The 18842-nt window shown below is 36.0% G+C and overlaps 1 protein-coding gene across 3 annotated transcripts in view; it reads left to right on the top strand.

Annotated features, from left to right (window-relative positions):
• LOC126979682 (ankyrin-1-like) overlaps positions 1 to 18842 on the top strand; it is a 244618-nt gene that overhangs the window by 147210 nt on the left and 78566 nt on the right. For 2 of the 3 annotated variants that reach the window (XM_050829118.1, XM_050829117.1), the window contains exons 15-17: positions 3152 to 3350; positions 6603 to 6696; positions 8093 to 8201. In XM_050829118.1, coding sequence (XP_050685075.1) covers positions 3152 to 3350; positions 6603 to 6696; positions 8093 to 8201 — 402 coding nt within the window. Of the gene's footprint in view, positions 1 to 3151; positions 3351 to 6602; positions 6697 to 8092; positions 8202 to 16656; positions 16913 to 18842 lie in introns of those variants that run through there. The other variant, XM_050829120.1, reaches the window with a different exon arrangement.

Genomic DNA, 18842 nt, shown 5'->3' with positions numbered 1-18842 from the left:
TCCTGCTAAAACACAGTGTAGTGCCTATTTGCAATATTGTATATAATATATAAATAGGTTTTATAATGCCTAACGACTTAGGTCTTAAATAATATAAGAATTAAAACTTAAGTCGTTCGTGGTAATACTGAAGTGAAAGTTAGTAAGTAATAAATATTTAATGTTATCGTTTAGTGAATTTTATTTAAATATGTGCATATAACACATTACAAAGGTTATATACTCAGATTATTATTATTGTCAGGGTTATGTTACTGTTTATCATAGTAAGGGGGCAAGCTGGTTTCTTTAATGGCTCCATACAAGGCACTTACACCTTTTTAAAAGGCAGGCAACGCTCCTGTAATACCTCTGGTGTTACAAGAGAATGTTGGCGGCGGTGATCATATCACATCAGATGACCCGTACGCTCGTTTATTCTTCAATTAAAAAATACAAACCCCGTGTGTGATTAAGCTTCACACAACAAAAGTCTTTATGTGTTGAAAATAGTGGTTCAAAAAGATACACAACAATTTTTGTAATTTTTACACACACAATACCGGATAACGTATTAAATAAAGCGTAGTCGCTTATGTACCCCCACAGGGATCTATATTGGGACCAATATTATTCAAACTGTACTCTGCAGATTTAATCTACGATTTACGATTTAAGAACTTTATTTCTCAGAAGAATATTACAATATTCATTTATAGAGAAAATAATGTATTCTAATTACTATATAATATGTGAGCCGTGAGAATATAACAATATCTATAATATATCGATTATTTTTCTTGTTTAACTATAAATATTAACAAAGTAAAGTGGAAAAAAAAACAAAATAGTAAACACACACAAGATGAAATACTTAAAAAGAAATAACTACTTATACAAATTATAATCTAAAGAACATTCATAAATAAGTTACCTACACTACACTAATGAATATCAACTAAAGACACAATACTTAATACAATAATACAAGAACTTAAGTGAATTACGCGATCGAACGGCGCAATACGCATGCGCAGACCGTTACTCGCAATTTGTAAATATTATAAAGCCGTGACTACACTGCAGCAACAATTATTCATTAATTTGTTTTTTAACCGTAACATATTTTTATTTATATTTTTAAATATTATATTTTTAAATGTGTTCTTTTAATATTTTTTTAAAAGTATTTCAGCTTTCTTGATTTCTTTTTTTTTATTTCTTTCATGTCTTTAGGGAGGCTGTTGTGAAGTTTCGCCCCTCAAACATGATGTTCTTTTTTCCGTAATTAGTTCTAGGTGTTTTTATATAAATATTATTTGCTTGTCGAGTTATCCGTTTTTGTATTTGGAATGTTTTCGTAAATGACACTTGGAAAAGTATCTCTTTAGATAGAATTTTCCTAATAAGAATACACGTTTTATACTTACAGAGTTGAGAAATATTCATGAGTTCGGTTTCATGCTAAATTGTTGTGTGATTTAATAATTTTATTTTGTGCTATCAAACTTCAATTAAATAATCTAAGTGAGACTTGACCATAGAATTATAAATAGTGAAGTGCACTTGCCTTGGGAAACATTGTCAGCAATACCACGTACTGGACCAGTAAGTGATATTAACTTTTTAATCTAACGCATTAAATATTGCAAATATTATTTGTACGCCGATGATGTGCATCTGATGCTTTATTAAAAATTAATAGCGATCTATATTTGAATGGTCAGAGCAAAACACCCTGGTTCTCAATGCCCACAAAACAAATAATATGCTAAAAGGCACTCCAAAGAAAATAAACAAATGGAGCATCAAACAGTTCAAATAACTATTAATGGCGTTTTGTTAGACAGGGTGAAGGAAGCACAGAACTTAGGCATAATATTTGATGAGTATCTTCGGTTTAAGAAGCACATTAATACAAACATTGCAAACTGTTTTTACCGCTTGAAACATCTCTACCGTATAAGAAACTGCAGCAACATTCAGTTACGTTTAAGACTTTGTGAAACACTAGTGCTTAGTAAATTTAATTACGCTGATGTTGTGTATGGGCCTCGACTTCTCAGTAGAACTAAAACAGCAATAAAACCTGCTAGATCACATTTTACTCCGTACACGGTTACACCAAGCTACTCTTCTCTTTGGAGTTGTGACGACACATATATCTTTAATAAGCTGACTTGGACAGACAATTCTGTTTATAATACTAGGGATACACAGGTCATACACAACAGTTTTTAGAGGTAATTTTAAATATAATGCGACTAAGTCTTGAAACAACCACCACCTATAAGAAACACGAAAACAGTACTTATTTGTATATAAACAATCCTATAACAAACTTATATATACCGAGTACAAGAACCAACCTTAACCGCAGTACACTGTACACTACTTTAATAAATAGTTCATTATTGCAAAGGCCGGGAAATAGGCAATTGAAAGTCGAGTATGAGTTTGAAGGCCGAGCTGTAGGCAAGGACTAAACACGAGACAGACAATTGCCAATTCCCGCCGAGGCATATATAGTGCTTTTCTCAAAAGAATGCAGGGTAATAGAACACACTTTTTATATTATACATTAAATTTAATTTACCATTGGCTTCAAGCAGGTTTTCCATTGCCAATTTGGGTTCTGATCTTAAATCTGGTGGAGTACAATCAATCTCCATTTAACTCACTGAACCATTGGAACTCATTTTAATTATTATTAAATTTATATTTATTATGTAGGTAAGTAAGTAATAACAAATCAAGGCGAATTTTTAGCTTAGCCGCCATTTTTTTTATCATCTGTGCCGACAGACGCATTTATATAGCAGCTATACAGACACGTAAACGCAATTTATACTAAGCAAAGAGACAATGGTATGCCAAGAATGCGATCCAAGATCCGATCAAAGAGTATTTAATAACCCCAGCACGCCGTGTCATACAACATTGCAGGAGCGTTGCAATGTTCCAAATTCAAAAAACGCTCCTACAATTTATTTGTTCTTCTTTCGATACTACGAGTGTTCGTTTTTCGTGAATAATGACTTTATTTCAACAAGTGAGAAAAGTTATTTTTTGCTGCGAGTACTGACTTTAAATCACGAATAGGCGAAGTACTGAGGTAGCCGACCCTACCTCTTCTCGTTCAAGTTCACTACAACATGTTCATTGTTACCAGGGCTGACCCCCGTCCACCTGGCCGCCGCGGAAGGTCGTACTGCCGTTCTGAAGTCCCTGCTGGCGGCGGGCGGCCGCTGCGGCTCCAAGACGCGCGACGGATACACGCCGCTGCACGCCGCCGCGCACCACGGACACGTGGCGGCCGCGCGCGCGCTCCTAGAGGCGGGCGCCGACGTCACCGCCACGGCCGCGCACACGTGAGTCAAACAATACGGGATATATTTCACCTGACACCATGGTGGCGCAATAGTTACATTCTGTGCACGCGTCGGAGCTGCTCACGTGGCCAAATTGGTCGCGCAACCAAACGGACACCAGGTGAGGAACTCTCAAATACAAATGGCAGCACGGACTAAAAATATACTACTCCAGGACGGTACCAGGCTATCTAGTCCTGGAGAATTAGATCCTGGGCGTTCACAATTACAACCTGTACCTCATAGTGGATGCCCAGACTGCTCCGCGTATTCTGGAGGGGGCAAACCTGTGCTGATTCAAACCGCCCTCCTCCACATAAGCTGTGGACTTTTACAACATCAGGGGGCTTCGTTCAAATTTAAATGCCGTCCACTTCCACCTGGAGACGGCGAAGCTGGCCGAAACCTTTTTACCGAGACACAGATATCCTCTTTGGCTGTACATATATACATCCTTTCATACCCAGGGTAAAATGGACAGAACCTATCCATCATCTGGCTGCCTGAAACTTCTGCCAGCCAGGCATTCCGCGACTGCACAGGGATGATAATTCGCTGGCCCATGACGCGCATGAATTATCATCCAGCGATCAAGAGAAAGCTTTTCTCCTGGGCTCCCTCTTCGCGTCCAACTCGAGTCTGGATGACCAAGGTGCACCACCACCGCATATTCCGCGGTGCGATTCATACGTGCCGGAGGTACAAATCCGCAACACAAACACCTTGGACACTCATAAATCGAACAGGCCTGATTGCATTCCCCCGATAGTGCTGCGGACATGTGCTCCGGAATTGGCGCCGGTCCTTACCCGTCTTTTCCGGCTCTCTTACTCATCAGGCGTAGTCCCGAAATTATGAAAGGCGGCTTAAGGGCACCCGATCCCTGAGAAAGGTGTACCCTCGGATCCGTCCAACTACCGCCCCATTGCCAGTACTTCCATTTTTTCCATAGTAATGGAGTCGATCATCAACCGCCAGCTCTTGGGATATCTAGAGGAGCACCAGCTGATCAGCGACTGCCAGTACGGTTTCCGTCAGGGTCACTCAGCATCTTCTTCATACCTCACCCATAAATGGGCGCAAGCGGTTGAGTCGAAGGGTGGTTTAGACATAACGAAAGCCTTCGATCGGGTGTGGTATAAAGCGCTCGTAGCGAAACTGCCATCCTATGGGCTTCCCGAGAGGTTGTGCAAATGGGTCACTAGCTTTTTGGCTCGGAGCATCAACGTTGTTACAAAAAAAAAAATACTATTCGTGCCCCGACCTAAAACCCACAAACGCTGGTGTTCCGCAAGGTTGCGTGCTATCCCCTACACTGTTTCTTCTGCACATCAATGATATGCTGCAAATCAGCAGTATTCATTGCAATGCAGCCACGTCGGCGGCTTCACAGGTTAGGCTTCCTACACCGGCCGTGCCAACATGTCCCGGGAAAGCGTCGACGAGAACCGGAACAGACTTGTGTCTGAAATCGAGACTATGCTTTGCAAAGTCTCGGAATGGGGCCGACAAAATTTAGTCCAATTCAACCCCAAGAAGACACAAGTTTGTGCGTTCACCACTAAAAACTCTCCCTTTGTCGTATTCCCTCGATTCAAGATCACTCCTCTAACTGCCACAGCCTGTTTTGGCATACTTGGCGTCGATATCCCAAGAATACACAAGTTTGTGCGTTCACCACTAAAAAGGCCAAACTGGCCTCTAAAAAGCTTGATGTACACAGTAAGGCGAGACAGTACTTCACTAAAAGCCAGCGCCTTACACTATAATAATAATAATAGCCTTTAATAACAATCTTTAGATAGTTTTAGATTTACATTTATTTTGCAGTAGAGATCGGCACAGATTGTTTTGCATTCGCATAAGCCTCCCCCAGGCTTTTCCAGTGTTCTCGGTCATGACATGATCTGCTCCACGTTACACCAGCGGCATCCTTTAAAACTATTTGCCTGCAACTATATAAGGCGCAAATTCGGCCTCACATGGAGTACTGTACTCACTCTTACAACTCTCCGCATTCAACGAAGAGCGGCTCGAATCATCGACGATCAAGTCATCTCCGATAGGCTTGATTCTTTGGCATTGCGTAGAGTGCTCGGAGGAGCTGTTGGGGTTGATTCCAGCGTCCGAATTCGAACACCGGACATTACATGTAAAGTACTAACCCCATCACGTGGACGTCTGGCATTGCACAACTGCGCGTTTGGCAAGAAATTTCTTGCCTTGCACAGCTACTTTGTGGAATCAATTACCGCCGGTGGTTTTCCCGAACTGATACGACTTAGGGACCTTCAAGAAAAGAGCATACTCCCTCCCACCTTACAGACCAGCAACGCATCTCTTGACACCTGATGTTGCGGATGTCCATGGGCGGTTGCCTCACCTCTCCCCACCCCGTGAGCCTCTTGCCCGTTCTTATATTAAAAAAATATGTATTACTTTCAAACTACACTAAAGGAGGCTTCTTAGTGCATGCTGCCGACTAGATTATGTGCACGCTCTATGTATATTTCGGTTTGAAGATCGCTGCTGCTAGTGAATTTAATAGACTTAAAATGTTTAATGGAACAGTAGGTCAAGCTATACATACGGGGCACCTGATGATATGTGAGCAAATACTGTCTTGTAATAGAAGAAGAATCTCAACGGTGCCAACCTTATATCAGTCATAAAAAGTAGAATAAACGTATAATATGAATTCGAAAACCGAAGATAGGTGGCGCAAAAGGATCGAATTGGGGGTAGCGTGGTGACGGTCGGTAATTTACTACACGTTCACGGCTTTAACACACTACTACCACAGTATATTTGTATGTATGCAAACTACGCTAAAGCAGTATGGAAACTACGTACAAAAGTTAGAAACGACGCTCGCACACAGACGCAAGCACGAGCCCTGTGCGTGCCGCGTAGAGATCTGCATGGCAACTGCACCATACTGCTTTAGCTGATATAATATATACTGTGTTAAAACTGATCACTAATAATACACTCGCAGTTGTATCGCTTGTTATTCCCTCATTGTTTCCTTCTAATGGATCCAAAAGGTGCTCTATGCATCTTTGCTATAACCCTAAGAATTTTTCTCGAATGATGTCATACTGTGGAGTAAACAATGAATAAGATATGTGAACAAGTTGTTGTTATTTGTCAACCACTCCACCTTAGTGTGCCTTATGGACCTATTATATTATATTGTAAATACGATGTAGTAGGAAGTGTCCGCCGTAACAATAAATATCATCTGTGCAGGTTCACACCGCTACACCAAGCCGCGCAACAAGGCCATACCCTGATCATCCAACTGCTGCTTAAAAATAACGCAGATCCGAATGCGCTGTCTTCTGTAAGTCTGCTCATCTATATATATTATATAATACAATCAGACTAAAACGTCTAATAGAGGCGCTTTCAATGTTAGATTTATATTTTGTAGAATCCAGATTTTATTCCTTGTCAACTTCTCCTTCGTCAGTTCTTTCCATTAGACGCTAACAACGACAAGTGGCTCCAATCATCGACGATCGATCATTTTCGATCGGTATTACGTAAACTTGTCTGGTAAAACGTGGGGTCATTCTGCATCTTTTAAGGAATATAACAAGGGTACCTTACCCGTACCCATTTCAGGAATTGTAACATACCCCTTTGGGGATGGAACATTCTATAGTGAGAATTCTAGAATGCATGACAAGGACGGCACGATGTGCGAGAGAGGAGGAAAATAAGAACGTTCTAGAAGCTCGAACGAACGTAAGAACAATTCTAGATTATTGTGCGAGAAGGACGGAATGATGTTTGGAAAGAGATAGAAGAGAAGAACTAAACTGCATACAAGTGGCTTGAATCAGCGAACACCAATCTATTCTGATCGGCATTGCGTAAACATATTGTGGGGTCAGTCCTCATTTTTAAGGAATATAACAAACGTAGTGACAACAACGTTGTGTTGACGAATGGAATTGTTGATCTCTTTCTTGCTCGGATTATAGTCTGTAACTTTCTTCCATTCCACAACAAAGCTGTGGAATCCTGTGATTTCTCTGGTGTTGCAAGAGAATGTGGGCGGCGCTGATCACCTAACACCAGGTGAACCGTACGCTAATTTGTCCTCCTTTTCCATAAAAAAAAGAAAGAAGTAGATGCTGGTTATAAAGTTTTTGTATGACCCAATACGACTTGGAAACCTTCAAACTAAGAGTAAATTCTTATCCCGAAGGCCGGCACCATTCTTATAGTGTCAGAACGGAGTTGTAGATTGACATGGCGAACGTTTAATAGTTCCTTTTTAAGCTCTGAATGCTAAAAATGGATATTCGCGTTCGACTGCTTAGTTATGATCTGAAACTTCTAAACCAGCTCACAAGTGGGTTTTACATTGTGACAACATTATATAACATTCTTGAAAAATACCTTAGATCACTTATACGTCTAGATAGACTGTGACAGCTGTGAAAATGTCGAAAAGGCTTTTTAAAATTTAACTCTATTTTGACCAATGGACGCACACTTACACAAAGTAACATACAAAACGTGAGTGTTACGTCTTACCCTTGTCTCGCACGCTAAAGTAATAATATGTGGCCTGTTTTCATCGGTATTCTAAAAATGCATAAATTTTATGATGTGGAAACACCTTTGTATAGTTAAGTTAATTTTGTTTTTACAATATTTCCAGTCTTCATACTCGATCGTTGACTCTCTTTCACTTTCGCAGTGCTAATATCAATATATTTGTACAGAGTGGTCAGACAGCGTGTGCGATAGCTGATCGCCTGGGGTACATAAGTGCAGTAGAAGCGCTCAGACCAGTCACAGAGAATACTTTGAGCCAAGCCGTCGGCGATTCTGGTGAGTGCTTTAATTACGTTCTCAAACAACCATCAGCTTTATCCAATATATATTTGAGGAGAGTACTCTATTCTCGTCCTAATTATATAACAAAAGTAGTTACTTAATTTTTTAACTTATTTCCCTATAAATAAATGTAGGTTGGATACATCACGCGCGAGTTTTTCGTTAGTTGAGCGCAAGCGTCGGCAGGTCCGCATTCTAGTTCCGACTTCCGCTCCCCGCGATTAGTGTCTAATGTTTGATTGCTTCGACCATGTGTTGTGTTATTCAAACTCAAAGTCAAATAAACTTTATTCATGTAGGCTTAAACTAAGCGCATTTGAATCGACACTATAAATATATCAATTAAATTACTCAATCATACCAGAAGCTAAACGGCTACTCTTTTCAATCAAATAGACAATGGATGTAAAAATAATATACATAATAAATTCGTTTGTTAGGCATCCAGTATATGAATCCTGTTTAAATAATATCAAATATTTCATTAAAAGTAATAAATATAATATTAATTGTAATTAATATTTGTAAAACTAGTAAGTTTTGTAAAACTTCCGGTTAAGTTTACTAGGTAGTCAATATTTTTTTAAATGTTATTTTTCTTCATATCTCTCTCTGCGGTCGTTCCCTCATGACTGAGGATCGTAGACATCGCTGCCTGAGTCATCGTGTTCATTGCATCTCTTACAACCGAGCATATCTTATATTCGCGGAATATAGTCGATGGTGGGCCGTTCACTTGATCGCTCCAACTGGTAGGGGAGCGACCGCGGGCTCGTTTGACTTCAGCTTTTCAAGGCTCTAATCCTTCTTCCTGATTAAGTGACCGAAGTATGTGGGAATTCTCTGCTGACAATTTCTTCAATATGATGGCTAAATAGTAAATCCTCAAGCATGGGTAGTGTCTCACCAGTCATGCTGTATATTACTAGTCGCACGACCCTACTTCCTTCGGCTGAATTGATAGTATGTATTATCTGAAATACCGTTTTAACAGTAAATGCCAACCAACTTTGGTATACCTATATTTACATAATTGTAATTTGCGTATGGAATTATAATTTTCTTAAACTAAATCCAGCCCATGGTTCTTCTTTAGTGAAAAATTGGCGTTATACTGGTGTATTAGAATTATAAAAATCGATAAAGTTTAAGTTTATTCATTATTATTATTAAAAAAATCTTTAATTTTTATAATTTGTTTTAGACGCCATAGCTAGCTAGCTTCTGTGTAGAAGTTGATTAACTGTAGTTTTACTTTAAAAATATTATTGAACTCATATATTTTGAAGTATACGTACTCTGTAATGTTTTACACTAATAGAGTACGCTAACACACTTTTAACGTATGGCAGCCATACTCATTAACGTAACACAAACAGTTTTTATTTACTAAACTGTACCAAAAGATACTTTTCAATAAAAACATCGAAATAACATTCACTCGAAAGGTTTTATTAATGTCGAATTATGACCAAAGCGATCCCTAATTATAGATGTGTAAAACCAGACAGAACAAATTAAAAATCAAAATCACTCTTACATCATGAAAATGGCAATCCCTCTGCGCATATCTTTGATCTAAATATGTACGGCGCAACTAAATTTAATGGTATCCGCCAACTGTGCATAAATTCAAAACTGGATGTAAGCCAACTAAACACAACCTTGCCTAGTTTACTTCACAAAAGCATTCAATTGCAAATTAAACTTTATTTTGTACGCAATAAGATCTCGCAATGTGTTCTGCGACTGTGTTTAGCTGTGGTTATAGCTTACGTGCAAGATTTAATTGCAGGTGCCCTCAAGTTAAATTAGGTAATGTGATAAATGTAATTGTGTTAAAACTGTCTAGATTTCAACTTTTAATAATAACAACATAATTAAATTGAGTTTTTACAAAGATATTACATAACTCTTACAGATCATAGAGCGTTTAAAGAAATATAAAAAAGTGGCAGTTGTAGAGACTGCCGATAAAAACTTTTAGTACTTAATTGAATTTGAAATTTCATAATGTTTAAAACAATTAAATTATTGATTTAAATTTTGTTTAAAACTTAATTTCACTAATATGTTAACCAAACAAAGCCTTTATTTCAACAATGCACAGTAATTACTCGGCACTATTGTTGCAAAATATGTCTGCTGTATAGCTACAGATATACTGCTAAAAGCATTTCGGTGACGCGAACTCATGAGATTTCACTCATCCAAAAAGTATCTAACTAAATGTATTAATTAATTTAATTATTTATTTATTGCGTGCGCCAGTCTTGTGCATGTCGGTAACGCCAACCCATAAGATTTGCCTCTATCAAAAAGTGCCCATCGCGGCTAAAGTTTTCCTTACAATAAAATGTGTACTTTTTGTAACAAGCCATCAAAATTATTTTAACAATCACTGTTCGTTCATTAGAGACCCTACTAAGATCGCAAATGTAATAAAGGTGTAACCTAACGCATGCGCGTTAAATGCATACAAATTCATTAAATCATCATCAATTGTAGTATTATTCATTTATTTATTAATTTTAAAAATATTATTTCTTTCAATTAAAGATCCTATTGTATTGTATTGTCAACTACAAAATATAGTCTGTTTATATTTTTCATAGGCATGTATAATACAAATTCATATCAAAACAATGCTCCTAATAAAGTAATCCAAGAAGCTATCGTTAATCCAAACATAAAATTATGTCATCACTAACCGTCGACCACAATGTGCGCAACAATCAAACCTTGTATACATCAAATATTCAAAGAATCATTGGAAATCGTACATCGCAGTATTGTAAGCAAATGTTTCATCTACCCACAATCCAGTTAGCACAATATGTCGTTACATAATTCATAAAAGTATTGTCTTCGTAATGTACGCGGTATTGGCTAACGGTTCGTAAATTGTCTCTCAATTGTCGACTTCGATTGGCTAGGGTGACTATACTTTGCGTTTTTTGATGAATTAATATTACAATAGATCTTGTATGATGTAAGACTTTCATGTGGTGGTAAGTAATGTTTAGAAAAACAAAGTTTTGAACGTTAGCCTCGTCTTGTACTACCAATAGAGTTAGTATAAGGTAATCGTAATGGTATAAGTAAAAGGTAAAGGTATAATATAATATGTGAAATAACTCGAAAAGAAAAACGCTGTTGTACTGCTCCTTAATGCTACGCTTGAGTAATATTTATAAGTATGTAAATACTATGTTCTCCAAAATACGAATGCTTAGTGATTATATATTTTAATTTATGTTTCGGAAAAACTAAATTATATTTTAGTAAATAAATAATAATATCAAATCAATATCAATTCGTTCATGTAGGTCAAGGAAATAACACTCATGAATGTTTTCTTTTCTTTAACAACCACTTCGAAAAAGGTTGAGCTTTAATGAGAAGAAATGGCAAGAAAGTCAGTGTCGCTCTTTCAAATCAACATTTACTACAGCTTCATCTCATATCTTGATGAAACAAAAATTCTCAAACGTCAAATATTCAATGCCTCTTATGAAACATTCCAGTACAATTGCTCTGTTCTTTACAGAACTTTGTCGACAGTCAACTTATTTTTTGTTTGTTGATAATATAAATAACTTATTTTTTCTAATTTATAGATTACGATTACGTGCATGGAATATTTTGTCATGCGCTGTTTTTTATCATTTTGTTAGATTCTTACAATGACAATTTAGAAGTGTAAGAGTATGGCTGATGATAGTAACTATAGGTGAATATATATATATATATATATATATATATATATAGGTGAATCATTGCAAATATATACAAGTAATATTCTTGAATATATTTATATTATAACAATTTCTTCAGAATGGACAAAATAATGGACACAGTTTCCCCTATCTAGAGCTACATACCTCAGATTAAGACAGGCTATTATCTAATTAACATCCAATGAATGGCCGTCTCATGGTGGCCTATTTCATCAAACAGTTATGGAAAATTTTAAACCAAAAAAGAAATGTAGTTTTCTCACAAAAATATGAATTTTGTTAGATTTAAAACATTTACCTTTTAAACTTGCGGGATTCCATCTAATCTTCGTAGTACTAGATTTATTTTGCATTGCAATTTGCATTTTAAAAAACGGTTTATAAACGTCACAGTTCTGATGTACGATGTATGTATGTATATATACACACGAATTAGGAACTTTCTTAATTTTCTGAAGTCTGTTAATTAACACAGATTAAATTAAATCAAAACTTTCATAAATATATATTTTTGTAAACATAAAAAAATATAGTAGCCGCTATTTTCCTAAGTAATCTTAAAATAGCGATACATCCTCATTGTACCAAAACACTGCTTATCACTGATGCTCGGTTTAACCTGAGTAAACCGAATCGGATTTGGATCTATCATTTTCAGTTTGTTTGTCAAGAACCTTTTGTTCGGTATCGACCGCTGTATTAAGTTAAGTAATACCAAACACTTACATCAATTGTGCCATGGAGACGCAGTCAGCGGAAAAGTGGCCTAACCCACTTTTTAAAATTTTATAAACTTTCTATATTACCTATTTAGAAATTTATTCTGAATGACAAGTATGAGTTTGTAATTCTAGTTTTGAAATATGGACAAAGTGTTCCATAGCGATGTAAAGTCCAATAGACTATTCTCAATAAATTAATCCCCCTTTTCGTTTACGTAATTTCTGGCGCAAAGTTCATTGTCAACATATTATCATTATTATTACAAAATATTATTATACATCAAAGGAATCTCAGTGCTGCCAGTCTTTAAGGAGGGTGTACGTGCTCTTTTTGAAGGTACTCATGACGCATCGTCCTGGAAGTACCGCAAAAAAAAAGCTCACTCCACAGCTTGGTTGTATGTGGAAAAAAGCTCATTGAAAACCGCACCGTGAAGGACCGCCGGCACACATGCAGATGTCGAGAATGATATTGTAATTTTTGGCGTCTTGTGCGAAGGTGGAATTCGGCAGAAGGATTTCCATGTGTTCATCAAAATCATTAGACATTACAGCCTTTTTACGAATATATTTGCAAGGATTGCCCGATTACTATCTACATTATAAATATAAAAAATGTTATATTTATAAATGTGCGAGCGAGAGATGTGTTCAAAGAACCTCGTCTTAAGTGGATTATGTGAGTAGGAAGGTTTCTGTTGTTATTGGTTGTTATATATATATGTTAGTAGGTATTCTTTGTTATTCACCTCTCTTATCAACTTTAGGTCATTCGGCTCACTATTATTATTATTATTATTTGGGGACGGTGGCTATTTGACTAGTCCTAGGGAGTTCTAGTGACACCGCGTCCAGTCCAGACAGTCCTACTCATACTTCCCGCTGTCCCTATCTACTAGTACCTTGAGGGAAAGTTGAAAACAGGCGCGATGTATGTTATCACGTCTGTTAGTGGACAGTCGGTATAGGGTGTTCAGCTGTACTTCAGGGTGCTCACCCAAAAAAGTTGGCCAAGTAGCCACCTCATCTCGGTTATCCGAGCAACGGGCGCGGTGGCCTTCAATTGACCTGAAGTAGATGGTTCCGAAAGGTTCCTCGGCGGTTACCCGTCAAACGTGGTGGAGGTAGCTTTACCGACACGGGGGCTATGGGGGAAGGGAGCTCACTGGGTATCAGCGCCCCTCCATTGGTGTCGGACTCGTAGTGGCTTGGCGCAAATGGGATGTAGATCTTTATAACCGAAAGGTTGATAAGTCCTTGGGAAGGGGAGTCCTACTCATACTTATAGCTCGTCGTCAAGTCCTGCCGCATGTACGAACCGCAGTATCTTCTTATCACGAGTATTACAAACAGTACCGGGGAGTAGGGTACAAGCCAGGGATGGTGTTATGCTTTTCCATTATGGTCGCAACCGCAGAGGAGATGAGAGGCGTTTCATCAGCCTCAAGGCGAAATCTGCAAGTTTTATGGTTTTTGATTCCGACCACACTGAGGTGTCTGTTAAGGCGACAGTGCCCAGTTAGCATCATGTTAAGTATACATAGATGTTCCCTGTTCGATGATAGGGCTTCATTCGCGTATATGTTGTTGAATGCTGTTAATTAATATTTGGCTCACTAAATGGTGTTTGATTGAATAATTAATTGAAATTGAGGCCGGAACGGGCAGTCCTTAATTTATTTTTTAATGAATTATTATTGAATATGTTAACAGAGGTATGTATACGTATACTTCCCTCTGGTATTTATAAATATGTGCTCAATCTATGAAAATGGATATATTAATTCATCTTAGATAATTAATACGTCTATGTCTATGTCGATGCAGTAACTTAAGTTATTGTTAAGTAATATCTAACCAAGCGTGTCTTAAAATAACAGTGATTATTTAACTCTTCGTGATTTATATAACCATGGATCCTATAAGCTATAGCTAGTGATGACGTCACCAACTTAGAATTTAGCATATTATCTCAAGCCGTCATTTCGTTGTTTATGTGTTATATTCTCCGGGTTCCATAGACTTTGTAAAAATGTAGAGTTCTTGATAAACTATATTTTTACTGGTTGTGTTAAGGTGTTGTGTAAGTGAGCTTCTTTTACTTAATCCTAATATGGCGCTGAATGTGTTGTTTTAAAATTATATACATAATATAATATTGCAACTTATTCTCTTGCAAAAAATACCAGCGTGCTTCAGGACACACGACTGAAGTAAAACAAAATTTTAATTTATAAAATTTTTGAAGAACGAAATTAAATTGCGAAATAATCGCGTAATATTTCTAATTATTTTTTTCATAATGTTACAGGCCGCTGTCTTTTTGTTTACAAAAGTATTTTAAAAGCACGTACTTTTATATTTTACTAGTGGACCCAACAGACGTTGTCCTGTACACACGTTTTAAATTTGAAAAATCGGTCCAGCCGTTAGGAGGAGTTCACTAACATATACATGAGCAGGAGAATTATATTATATGGACGGAATTGAGAATCTAAACCATTCTCAAATTCACTGAAACAAACAAAAAAATCATCAAAATCGGTTCAGCCGTGAAGGAGGTAGTTAAAGTGTGAATCTTAACCATTCTCGAATCCACCTGAAGATACACACCAATCTCAAATTCACTGAAACACACAAAAATATCATCAAAATCGGTCCAGTCGTTTAGGAGGTAGTTCAATTGTGAATCTAAACCATCCTCGAATCCCCTTAAACTCGCACAAAAAAAAATCATCAAAGTCATACGAAATTCACACAAGAAATATATATATAAAGATATTATATTGTACCGCGGCGGTACGGAATCCTTACGACTCCCACTTAACAGCTTCTTTTTTTCGTTGCTAATATTTAGAGACGTTAAATGTTTGCTTCATTGAGACTTAGTCGATTGTATTACATCGTTCACGTTCATGATATTAAATGCAGTTTGCTCGAACTGAAACGCAAAATACTAATTGAAAAGCCCTGGATATTGTGTTACGATAAGATAACACGTACTCATGTACAGTGTTAATGTTTACTAATATTCAGATAAACTTATTGAAACTTAGTTATATAAAACTAATTAGTAAATATATTTATGTTGTGGCTTACATTTCTATTATTTGGAACGAAACCAGCTTAAACCAAATTTCAACAGCAATTCGAAAGTCTTCTTGATTTATTGGCTCAGCGCGTTGAGTCCTAAAATATATATTTAAGATTTATATATAAGTATTTAAGATTTATATATAAGTATTTAGATTAGTGTTATTATATTCTGATACCTGCTACATACCTCTCGCAGTTTGATTACTTAATTAGATAAAGAAAGTAATGAATTAACTAGTTCTTATCGGTTAGTTAGCTTTATTAATGACAATATAATTAAACTGAATTAGTGCCAACTTTAAATGGTTTCTATGATTTACTTTTGTTTTTGTTAAATTATGTTTGTATCAGTTAATTGAAGCTATCGTAATCTGTCATTAATTTTGTTAATAAGTAAATATGAAACTTAACCTAGCAATTTCGCAATTAATTCACATTAATTACAAAACTTTAGTGATAATAAAGTGTTATATGGGTGTTTAGATTAGTTAAATTATTAATATTCTAAATAAAATACTTGATAGATTTATTTAACCAATGTATTTATTATAAATATAACCGTTTTTCCTTAAATAATACCAATATTAAAAGCGCTTTCCTCTTAATGTTATTCGCCTGTTTGTTTTAAAACAAATATATTTTGATGATTGTTTTTTCTGTTGCTCACAGTTCGTTCTATTCATATTCTCTAGGAACTGTTACAATAACACGAGAGTGACGTCAATAAAACTCAAATATCAATCCGATACTCAAACTCGATGTTAAGTCACATCTGCGAGTGAGTCATGACCGACTCACGACTCTCGAGGATAGTATGTTATTAGTATTCTATATTATTGTAAGTCTATGTCAAATTTTTTGCATTGAAGCACACGTGAGACCGGCCGTAAATGATACAACCGAACAGTTGCGTCGCGACCTCTCTCCGTCGATCACGACAGCGGCTAATTACCACGATTCCAGTTTTGTTTTTATTTTCAATTGGCATTGAAATAGCGTTCGGGCATTCGTTTTTCAAATTTGGCGCGCTAATTGAATCTGATAATTTTCATAGTGATGTAAGTGTATCAAACAGTGATTGAAAGAGTGCTTTCAAAGAATCGGAAAGTGTTCTGTTGAATCGTTTAGTGTTGTTCGCTGTTAAAAGGTGCGTTAATTCTCTATTGGTTTATCGATTTTTCTGAATTATCGTATTGAATGGCACATCGCCAGCAGTAGAGGCAGCTGTTTTTGTATTTCGCTTCGTTTACGATTGTGGCTATTTTTAAAGCCGGTATTTCTTGTTCCTATAAATATTATAGGTAAACATTGTTATATTATAATATATAATATCATTATGGTTTCTTGATAATAAAATAATATTCAATATTCAGATTTCAGTAACAAAGCGACTTTTTGTTTGTGTAAATATATTTTTAGTACGTATTGCATATCTCACAATAATAAATTATGTATTTATATAAAAGCTTTCTGTCAAATTCCTCTCACAAAGAGTACACCGTAGTCCGTATCAAAAATGCCAGCTTCATTATTTTAGTTACAATTGATTAAAAATTTGTTGTTTTCATTTAACAGTAACTGTTATAAATACACATCTTTAGAGACATAAAAATAATAAGTAATAAAATAAGAGATTGCAAACATGTCACAAGTCTGTTCTTGTCACATTGTATTGAACAGACAGTGACAACATTACAAGCGAGAAAATTGCGAGTTAAATAACTTTCTAGAATTCAGGCCTAAGTGATTTGATTATTCATTAAAAAATAATTGACCTTTAGATGATCAATGACACGGTCGAGACTTGGACCAAAATAGCTCAAGGTAGAGTTCGTTGTGAAAACATTTCTCGATACGTACTCGCATGTTTTGTGTTCAATTAAAATACACTAGTGTATGTGCGGCGGTCATCAAATAAGAAGCTTATTAGTATTATAAACAAATAATCTTCATAAATAGAATACTGTGGGTTGGATAAGATAGAACTCAAGAAGGACTAAATGGATTTCATGTTAAAAGTAGTTATAACCACTTCTTTATGGCATCGCAGAATTGACAAAATTGAGAAAAACCCCCTGTCTCTGATTTTTTTTTTAATTTGAACCTATTTATTCAATGTAATTTTATTTAATAAAAGGTTTTATGTAGGTGTTAGGTCATATGTATGTTTGTTTAATATCGCTGGTCATCAGACCAGCGCTTTTGCAACTATTGTTCTTTTCATCAAAAAAGAACAATAGTTGCAAAAGCGCTCTAGGCAAAAATATCTGGTTAGGTATATGATTATTATAAATAGTAAATGGTACAAGTACGGTAACTTTTATTCAATTTATTTGAAGTAGGTTCTTTTAAAGTGCATACTTATTTATACTATTTATTGCACGCTTCATAAACGAAGCTTTGACGTAGGTTGATCTACTCTGACATATATAAAAATAACGTTTTCTCAAAACTGTTTTTTTTTTATTTATATCGCACTTACAGGTTAAGATGAGTACACTTATTTATTATTTATTTATTCATTAAATAATCTCTGAGGAAATTAAATATATTTCAATAACTATTATTCTGTTTAACATAGTAATAATTACCATAAAAACGTCCGTGTGTGGAGTTGTATGTGGCAGGGAAATTGGTTGAAAAAACTATTGTATCGGAATTTTTTTTTTAATATTTAAAGTAACACACTACGGAATTTCTTAATTTATATGAGCTTTATATCCACTGTAGTTTAATTATTATTTATAAGATACTAAGATAAGATTGGACATGTATTACACTCGTTACAATATTGTTGATAATCTTCACAATTATACTGACATTTATCTAATGACGATGGACTCTACAATTAAAGAATTTTTTATCATGACAATGTACTTTTCACTTGGATCTCCTTAACTCTATTCAAATTTTCAATTTAAAATACCACCCGATTCGAGGGTAGTGACACTTTCTAAGGTCTTCAGCTTAAATAACTCCGCCCTCATTTTGAACTTCGCGCCTAGACACATGCCTAGTTCGCTTTATACCCTAAACACACGGTCGAATTTGTTTCAGCCGAACCATCAGACGTGGTC

This window comes from Leptidea sinapis, chromosome 4 (genome assembly GCF_905404315.1).
Source record: "Leptidea sinapis chromosome 4, ilLepSina1.1, whole genome shotgun sequence".
Taxonomy (NCBI): Eukaryota; Metazoa; Arthropoda; class Insecta; order Lepidoptera; family Pieridae; genus Leptidea; species Leptidea sinapis.
The sequence above is the reverse complement of the archived record's forward strand: the minus strand, read 5'-3'. Positions and strand labels throughout refer to the sequence as shown.